The sequence below is a fragment of the Thunnus albacares genome, chromosome 21 (genome assembly GCF_914725855.1).
Source record: "Thunnus albacares chromosome 21, fThuAlb1.1, whole genome shotgun sequence".
Taxonomy (NCBI): domain Eukaryota; kingdom Metazoa; phylum Chordata; class Actinopteri; order Scombriformes; family Scombridae; genus Thunnus; species Thunnus albacares.
In genome coordinates this window covers 6,544,813-6,555,219 of record NC_058126.1, presented here as the reverse complement: position 1 = coordinate 6,555,219, position 10,407 = coordinate 6,544,813, and the positions used below count along the sequence as shown (strand labels likewise).

General features: G+C 39.0%; 1 protein-coding gene across 1 annotated transcript in view; it reads right to left on the bottom strand.

Annotated features, from left to right (window-relative positions):
• Positions 1 to 4,106: 4,106 nt before the first annotated feature.
• The window catches only part of LOC122972905 (cadherin-18), an 88,950-nt gene continuing 82,649 nt past the window's right edge, over positions 4,107 to 10,407 (bottom strand). The window contains exon 12 of the mRNA XM_044340321.1: positions 4,107 to 4,944. Coding sequence (XP_044196256.1) covers positions 4,439 to 4,944 — 506 coding nt within the window. The 3' untranslated portion in view covers positions 4,107 to 4,438. The remainder of the gene's footprint in view (positions 4,945 to 10,407) is intronic.

The window sequence follows — 10,407 nt, the reverse complement described above, 5'->3', positions numbered from 1 at the left end:
TATCTCTCTCTCTCTCCCTCTCGACTTCATTAGCCACTTTAATGATGAAATCTTAGCTATGAAAGACAAAATTCATCACCTTCTGCCCTCAACCGGCACTGATTTATCCCCAAACAGAGGAACCTTAGAAACAGCTGTAAATCTTGTAAATATATATTTAAACTGTTTTTCTTTAATCGACCTTCCTGAACTAATTTCAGATTTCTTCATCTGAACCATCAACCTGCCTCTTAGACCCCATCCCAACTAGGCTGCTTAAGGAAGTCTCACCCATAATTATCACTTCTTTACTAGTTATGATCAATCTGTCTTTTCTAACAGGCTATGTACCACAGTTCTTTAAAACAGCTGTAATTAAACCTCAGGCGTTTTAGCCAACTATATAGGCCTATATCTAATCCTTGATAAACCAGTTATCAAAGAAGATACCTTAAGAAGGAGTTAGGTTACCAACTTGTCTTTTTGTTCCTTTTTGTTTGAGTAGGTAATTTTATGTCGCTCAGCTTTAGTTCCCTTTTGTTCACTGTTTTGTTGTTAACCCTGGGTCATAACAAGTCTGCAGACCACAGAATCTGTCAGGGGTCAAATTCAGTGCCTTCAGATCGAATGGGGTCCTTGATCCTTACACTTAGTAAAGTTAGCTTATCGTGCAACTAAATCATTTAGAGGTAGCAAATGATTTCCTACCCTGGGGCTGTCTTTATTGACTTGAACATCATTAAATATATAAAAGTCAGCTTGTTGTTGTTGTTGTTGCAGTTATTTTTGTCAGGTTTTAAAATTGTGAGCTTTAGTACTGAAATCGATGTCGGCTACTTCTGGATGGATCAGTCAAAAATGAAGATACAGTACTAACATATGTATTTTCTTTAACCCTTTCACTCTAAAGTCTGACTATGCTGTTATAATTTCTGCACTTGAAATTTAAATGGTGCACCAGTGATTTAGCATTGTACTTAACATTGGAGGGTTTGGTCAAAATTGGTGCAGCAGAACCTGCGATAGTCTGACTTTAGTTCTAAATATAGGTCAAACTCTAACATTGGATCTTAAAATTTTCAATAATGCAACTCAGTAGCGCTTTTTGTCAAGGCTCTTTAATGCCTGATAAAATTCCCACATCTTTTAAACTCTAGACCTCTGGGTTCAACCCTGTTAAAATGTCTGTTCTTATAAAAATTTCCAATCCCAAATGGAGGTTACCATTTTCTTAGAGTTTAAAAGTCTCCTCCAGAGCCATATATAAAAAATTATTCAATCTTCAAAAGACTGAGTTGTATTAAATTGGTGCACTGTCCTTGGGTTCGAGACCAGTGTACACAATGAGTTTAGTGTTTGTGACCTGGGACAGTTCCTCAAGAATCTCTCAACAAATGAATGACAGTGCTTTGATCCAGGTAACAAAAATACAGTTTTGAAGGTATATATTTTCTACCCGAAAGACATTCTACCATTTGGAGCACTTTACGACTGTATGGAGGAAAGTATCCATCTTCCAGAACAAGGCTCCCATTTCCAAAACTACCTTTAACCTTGTTTACACAGCCCTTTAGGTTGAGTACTGGTGTGTGTATGTGTGTGTGTTTGTTTGTTTGGTTTTTTTTGCCTGAGGAAAGAAATTTTGACATTTTAGGTGCCTGGAAGTCATCCAGAAGTTTTTGTGACTTATGTTTCCCTTGGCAACCACAGTAAGAGAGACTGATTTTGTGAAGAATAGGGGAAATGGATGAATGAGAGGAGAATGATAGATTGTGAGACAACATTTGACATTTGCTGAGCTCATCTAATGTTATGAAGCAAACACAAATCATACACTTTAAAAAAAATGTAAATACAGTGACTGAAATAGACACATTAGCAGGGAAATAACCACTGAATGTCAAATTTGGGAACTTCAACACTTGCCTTTGGCTACCTTTTATGACCTTTGCCGTGGGCCAGCCCTCAGGCTCCTCACAAATGTTAAAAGAATCTCTACGCTCATCTCCTTGTTTCAATCCAATTGTAAAGAAAGACAGAAACAGTCATTCTGTGGGCAGAAAGAAATAATGAGCAAGAGAATGAGGAGGAAGAAGAATGAGACAGGACTGTTATAAAGAGAAAGGAGTCATGATATCAGGATGTACGAGTGGAGAGTTTAAAATATTCATCATCCTCCCTTCGTCTCTCTTAAGACCATCGTCAGCGTTTCTGAAGCAACCAACACTGAACTAGAGCACGACAGGACAGAGGAGTCAGGGCTGGGTGGAGATAACTAATCGGCATGTACGAGTGATACAAGTTCAGATGTTAGAGCCCACGTGCGTTTTCTTTTTTTTTTTTTTTTTTTTGTCTCCTGTCATCATTTTACAGAGACACAATGAAAAGTTCTGTTGCAAAAATGAGACATTCACCATTTTTGGAAGCTATTTGAACTTTCCAGACATGACCCCATTTTTACAAAATGCTTTATAGCACAAAATGAAAGCAAATGGTACCTTTTTTTGGAGGTGAACCGGCTGCTTTATCCCCCGGCTGACAAAATGACACCACTTTTAAAGTTGAGTTTTCTTGTCTCTTCGACATTTTAAGTGGTAAATGTGAGACGATTCTTTGTTCTCTAATGGATGTAAGGGATGTAGAGTCCCTTCCATTTAACATCCATATAAAGCACCATGACGATGTCACTTTGGTACTTTGAATGGGACGACTCAGATAAGATTTCTAATAGAGAGAGGTCAAGACTCCTCTACGGTATTACACAGACAAGAAATCGTGTAAATTAAAATGTTAAAATTTGATGTTCGTTCTAATGTTTTACTTGGCAGAAACCATTAAATTGATTAGAAAGTCACAAATGTTGCATCAGTCTAACTGGTAGGGGTCAGGCTATGTTATACTATGAAATAAACACTGTATGGAATCTTGCATGCTGTTTTGTAGTTATTGCACAAGAAATGAATTAACTCTGTTCTCTACTAACAAGAAGTGTGCACTGAAGGATGCCAATTAAACTGGGACTTTGGAAAACTACTCATGCACATTTGGAAAAACAGCTAATGTAAATTTTGAAAAGGTAACAAAACTAAAAAGTTTGTTCAGCCAATTAAACTGCCTACAATCACTTTTACTTTCACCCGTCGGCTCCTCCATTTCTCATTTGCATTGCATTGTGCATTGTATTGCATTCCCACCACAAACAAACCGCTCCTGAGCTCTTTTGGGACCGGATCAAGAACACTTTCTCTCTAAAGGGTCTCGGTGCGGTTGTTTTGGTCCCCACCCGAGTGCGAATACTGTGTTCACACCTGCCAAAACGAATTGTGCCGAGGGGGGGAAACGAACCAGAGTTCGATTTTTAACCGGACTAAAAAGGGGCAGGTGTGAAAACACCCTTAAAATTAGTATGTATGTTGAGAAACAGCATGTACATCTGCATAATCCAAAAAAAGAGCATACCCATATTTCCTTCAGCAGTCCCATTGCAAAAAGTGTCACGCACAAACAAACTAATGAACCAACACAGAGAGTCTGGCTGCTATAGAAGAGCTCCCAAACATCTAATAAATTGGAAAGTTGACCATGAGAAGACCCCGGGGAAACTTCAGGAAACCAAGGTTCTTATTTCTTTTTTTTTTTCCTGTTCCATAAAATCCATTGCAGAGAAAAACTGGACCAAAGTATTTTGTGTCTTCACCGGTTTAGCCTTGTCATCACAGTTTTTGTAATATATTAAGAAAACTGTGAATAGTTAAATTTATATACCTTAACATATGAGTATATCCCTGTGGATTAAAGATGCCACTTGCAATAATGTTCCATTGAAATCACATTTTATAAGGTTATTCTGTATTACCCTCTCTCAGTTAACATCAAAGGAGCTTATAATATAAATATGTGGTTTATGACTTATTTCAGTGAGTGTTTAAAAGATAATGGCTGCATGGAATGAATGACACAAAACATAAGCTCATTTGATTGGCTCTGTCATCATTGTACATATGGCTGGCTCAGCATCATCCTCTGTGTGGTGAATCATGAACACCTTGAGTAATGCCTCCCACCATGATATTCTTAACTACATGCTGTATATCCATTCTGCAGGAAGAAGACAAGTGTACACTCTCTCTCACATATCCACTCATATGGATTTAAGGACTTTATTGAGCAATAAAAAATATACACCAAGGAAAATATCATTTTCCTTTTTCCCCATATTGTTGTTCTTCCATCTCAAAATCTGATTCAATACTTCCAGATGAACGACCCATGATCCAAAGCGACAAAATGAAAAAGAAAAAGGAGAAAAAAAAAACAAAATAGAGCAGTCTTTTCAGTTCAACAGTAGAAGTTAAAAACCACCGGAACAGTTTGACAGCATCTCTGTTTATATCGTTCACTGAAAATTTGAAAAACGGATTTCAAACAGATTTGGTTTTAACAGGAGTGAAATCACAGACTAGGTCGTCACATCTGATTCTGCCTCTCCGTAGAGTTCTGCCAGTTTCTGGAACTCGGGCCCCCAGTCGTCCAGGTAGTTATAATCCTGCTCCGAATGTGTGCCGGGAGAGTCTAAAGGACTGATGGATCCTGTGGGTGAGCCCTGGCCCTCGTAAGCGTAGGTCTGGAGGGAGTCGTAGGGTGGCACAGTGGTGTCCATGTCGGCCTCCACCAGTCTCTGCTTGATGAACTCGTGAACATCCACCTCGTCCAGCTCCACCGACGGGCTGCGGCGGCTGCGGGGCGGGGCGCAATGTTGCCTCGCCTCTGGGCGAACGTCCCGCCTGAACTTGAGCTCCTCGGCGGCAGCCGGGTTGCGAAGGGCGATGATGTCGAAGGCCTCGGTGTCCTCCTCCCCTCCGCCCTCGTCGTCGTAGGTGACCACATTCTCACGGATATCCTCTTCAGAGATGATGAGGGGCTCTTTTTTGCTCCGCCTCAGAGTGATGAAAAGAACCACGATGGCTGCAAGACAGAAGACGCTTTGTGAATAATAATGAAATTGACAACAGACAGTTAACAGGGATACTGTGAAATAGCAGTTTGACATGCCCCCTTGAAGAAAAAGATCAAATGAGCAAAGTAAATTGAGAAGTGATGAGAATAATACCGGAAAAATCAGTAGTAACGTAATAGTACAATTCTGGAAAACGACTTCCTTACAATAAAATAACATACTCCACAAGTATGAGAGAAAGATAAATTGTAAAGGGTTTCTTAAACAATGAAATTAACAAGCCACTTAGCACAACATCATCACATAAAAACAGCTGAATGTGGTTACAATGCTCAGCCATGTTTTTTTTTTATGCTAATACCAATCCCTGTGTGTGTGCCTGTGTTAGTTATTAATTCATAGCTCATGACAGAAAAACATGTTGTGCTTCGTAAACAGCCAACCAAATGAACACAAGCCGATTTTATGTGCATTTTTATCTGAATTTCCATCAGGACACTAAAACTGGCCAAGCGTTGAGAGGTTGTAAATCAATAATATGCTTCAGCCGACATTAGCATGGCTGTGATGACTCTTTGAATGCAAGCTGTTGAGTTGATGACAATTTTCGCATTACCATCATCTGTGGAACACATTTAACAACATCTCAAAGCCAAAAATGCTAAACGATAAGCTGAGAGAGAAAGTGAACATGTGTCAGCATATGCAGTTGTGTCTCGTGTCGTCATCTGTTAGTTTTAGGTGAAGCCGGTAATGGAAAGAATGAATCAGTTTTGCCGCATAAAATAAAATATATTATGATGTTGCTGTATGTGTCTGCAGATAAGTAGCTTACAATGTGAAAAAAATCTTTTCCAACTCTTAATGAAGTCATTAAGCCAAGTAATATTTTATGACATGCTACATCTTGGAACTTGTTCCTACAACTAATGAGAGTCATGCTTCTTTGGGTTAATGATGACCTCTCTGCAAGATGTTAACAGTAACATCTATTTAATACAATAGCGTCAGCAAGGGAAGAACATTTTTACAGCAGCGCAATATCTAAAAGGAGTTCATTATGCTACATCAGTAGAGACAAGAGAGATAGATCAGTGTTCCTACAGATGCATCTTTCCTTCACATTTAAATTGAATTGAATTTCAGCAAGAAGAAGAAGAAAAAAAAAAGGTTCAAAGAACAAAAAGGGAGCTTTTTTAAAAAGATGGTATAAATGTTTCCTGCATCTCATCATTGCATATCAAACTTTGTGTACTATATTTATCCAAACGGCAACACACCACTGTGTTACATCAGCCTCTCAGGATAAGACACCATATAACACATCAGGTGAGAGCTAGACAGAGAGACAGGAAGGTGCTACTGGTGGTGGATTAAGAGGAGGTGAAGGTTTCAGCTTTCATAACATCAAGGATGCAATGATGCATCTGGCTTATCTACTGTATTTACGTAAGGGATAAAGTTTTTGTACACATATTTTGGATATACGGCGTTCTGTGGATGGATTATGGAGCAGTTTCGAGTTAAAGGTGTGCTGCCACCAAGCTTGAGCAGTTTAGTCAAACACTTGAGACTTTACTCTTTCAGTTCACTTGGCCATGTGAGAATAATAATCGCACTGAATTAGTGGACTGAACAGACTGAAGATGCCAGACTTAGTCCTCTTCCAGCTTTTGTCAATGTGAAATGATTTCTGAATACAGGCTATTATGGGTCTAAGCAGGGACACAATGGCTCGGGGGCCCTCTGGGACAAAAATAAGATGAACTGTTTGCGTTCACTTGGTTAATAAAGGTCTTAAACCATTACTTTGACAATGGACTTTTGTACAAGACAAGTAGACAAAACGGGCAATCTTTATTCACCTGACATTGTGGATTAGTAATCCTAAAGAAATGAACAATTACTTAAATTACCTAAACCAGAGGTGCCCAAATTCTTTCCTATGAAAGGCCAAAAAAATTCAAATGAATAAAAACAATACTCTTTAATCTGCTTAACAGTAATTTTAATAATTTGCAAAGATGATTGTTAAAAACATAAAACATCCATATGCTTCTTTCTGGGAGCATCAACATATTTAAAAGGAAAGACACCTTTCTGACAGAAAGTGCAACTCAAAGTGCTTCAGAAAATTAAAGTTGAAAATAGTTGTATTGTCCACCTTTTTGTAATCATGAGTGGACATTTGACATCAGCTTAAGTTAAAGATCATAGTGACAACACAGAATAACAAATCAATATTGGATATTGAGTTTACATTGAGCAACGTTTGAGTTACACATCATCACAAAATTAAGTATTACATTCTTCAATGCCTTGTACAGTCATTTATCATTTGCAGTGGGAGACATGAAGCTTGTCTTTGTTTTCATTAGGCTCCAGCTGACGTACTGACAGAGTGAGGATGTCATAGAGGTGAGAGTCATTAAGTTTCTCAGCTTACACTGCTCACAAAGGTACGTACTTCCATTACCTGTCCGTGTCTGTGGATCTCTGCATACCTGTCTGCTGGAACACATCTGTAGGACTCCGGTAAGTGAAGGAGCTCTGAACTTGTTTTAGAGTTGTCAATCAGTCTGGAGTTCAATTAGTTGAACCTCCTCAGTGACTGTGTCCACATTAACAGAAAAAGGAAAGAGTAAATAGCTCTACGACTGTTGAGTTTTGTCTGAAATCTTCAAAGTGTCGGTCAAACTCCAGCACAAGATGGCTGAGAATGTCCATGTACTTGTGAACATTCCCTTCCATCAAGCCTACCTCTCTCTCTAAGACTGGGGAGTAATGGACCAAATTTGCTGAACGTGGAGACGAGGAAAAAAAGAAGAAACAGTGCAAGAATCTGGGCATAAAAAAACAGGAGGTATGCAAAAGCTGAGGGAGGAAAAAGGGCCAGGAGTAAATTAAACTATGGTAATTTAATATAAATAATAAAATAAAGCTTGATAAACAAAAATATAAAAAAGGCCCCACGACTGGATGCATACTCAACTTCACATTATATTTTTTTGTGATCATCTGAATGCAGGTCACCTGCTGAGAGATATCTGCTGAGCAGTAGTAGTTTTGCTTGAAGGCTCTGATGTGATCAAACAGCTGGCTGATTCTGGTCTTTCCCTCGGAGCTGAAGATTCAAAACATTGAGCAGCTCTGTGATGTCCGCCAGAAAAGCCAGGTCAAAAATGCATAGCTTATCTGTGGGAACATTACCCTCCTTTCCTGCTTGAAACATCCTGATCTCATCATGCAACTCAAAAAAAAAAATAACGGCGGAGAACTTTCTCTCGGCTCAGGCATCTCACCTCCTGGTGGTTCAGCACATCATCATACTGCTCATCCATCTCATCCAGCAGAGTCTTGAACTGACGGTGAGACAGTGCCTCGGAGTGTATATTGTTGACAACAGAGGCAACACCGTGCATCACATTCTTAAGCCCAACTGCTTTGGCACACAGCTGTTCTTTGTGTAAAATACAATGGTATTTTAAAATTGCCCCCACACTTGTGGACTTTCTTTGATACCAGTGTAGTGAGGCCAGATTTCTTCCCTACCATCGCCGTGGCTCCATCAGTTGTAATTCCAGAGGGATTCTCCAAAATCCACTACTTCTGTCGTACCTGAAAGTGTCTCAATGCCAGCCAGCTCCTGCTCGACTTCAAAATTTTTGCAACAACTCTGCAGAATCGGATATATCAGTGCTCTCGTCGTAAGCGATGGAAAAGGCATAAAAACCCACTTGCTTCATCCGTGATTTGCTCATGGTTGTCTTGAGCCATGTCCTCGACGCGGTGGGTAATGGTGTTCTGGGACAAGCCCGCCCCAGTAAGACACTGTTTCACAAAGTCTCAGCATGAAAAAACTCATCCATTCTTCGCAATCAGTGTAGATATCTGATAACTTAGCGCAGGTTTCATTCTCTTGTGCTGATGACGGCTGCAACAAAGCACATGGCTGAGAGTTAAGTTTAGCTAGCAGGCCTTCTGCTTTTGGTCCTCGCCACTGCACTTTGGAAAAAACAAGGGAATGTTTTGTTTCATTTCGTTTTGACAACGGATATTATATTCTTTCAAAACAGCCACTCTTTGCAAATGAGACAAACTACTGCTGAATTTATTTCTGTATTATTTCTTTTTCTAAATTTTCTTTTGTGTGTCACTGCCTTGATTGCTGCATCTTGACTGGCTGACTCAAAGCCAGCGACATAGCACACACAGCATGTGAGCATTTCTTTTAAAATATATTAAAATACCCTCTATACTTTGGATGAGTAATATATTATTATCCCTTCTGTTGTTGTCTGAAAATTATACTGAAACAAAATCTGAGAAATGAAAAACAGAGGAGAGAGAGAGAGAGAGAGAGAAAATACAGTAATTCTTTGTATATGAGATGTATGTGATTTAATAGGGAAGCTTAACAGTACTGTTCTTTACGTTTCAAATTGGTTTAAAATTTACATTTCAAATTGGTTTAGGTCAGGGCTGCCCAATTTGGCCCACAGTGAATCTGGGGATTAATGGGGCCCTTGAGGGTTTATGAAGTTGCCTGCTAAGTGGGTTGCTTGGGCCTAAAGTAATGGCATAAATTTAAAGTAAAACAAAGTATTTTTCACATCAAAATGTTTCACCTGATAATCTCACATGTTACTAAAAATTTAGTCCAGTAACTCTACTATATGTGTCGTTTTTCTAGCCCCGGTTGAGTTGTAATTGGATGGTGTCAAACCAAATGTAAAAGGCAACAAACTTTTCCATTATGGTCTGAACTAATAATTGGTCTAACTACTCATAACTGAAGTAATTATGTAAAGATTAATCTATCTATATATATTTAATTGTTCTGTGCAGTTCCATGCCTGTGTTTTTAATAATAATGTCACCCCAGCTGCATGTGATTTAATCTAGCTCGTTGCCATGTCTAACCATGTAAGCTTCATGGTTTCAGCGATGGCAGCGTCCATAGCGGTGATAGAAAGACCTGAAAGAATCTTTGTAATAAACTAAACATCATATACATTCACTGAATGAAGATTATGAAAATAAAATGCACATTTCTCACTATAAAAGTTATCAAAACACATTTTAATGCGGAAACTATCTTAAAATATTGCATTTTCACTGATAATAGAGTGTCAGTCTTTTTTGTTTGTTTGTTTGTTTGCAGAAAGAAACTTGACAGTCACTTGACAGCACATGCCTGATAACAGGCCTTCTGCACATACTGGGCTCCATCAATATTGGCTTACTGACATAAAGGGGTGAGAACAGCCTCTTGAACGTACTAGTGGGTTTAGTGAGCCCCTACTAGCCCGTATATTTGGGACAGATGTGCGATGATAACGCCTATTCAACAGACTTGTTGCTATGGAGCTGGAACGAGAGGAGACTAGCTGACAAGAATGACTGTATAACATCAAGTCAACGATTTTCAGATAGTTTTAGATTCTGAAAAACCTTTTTAGACTATTAAG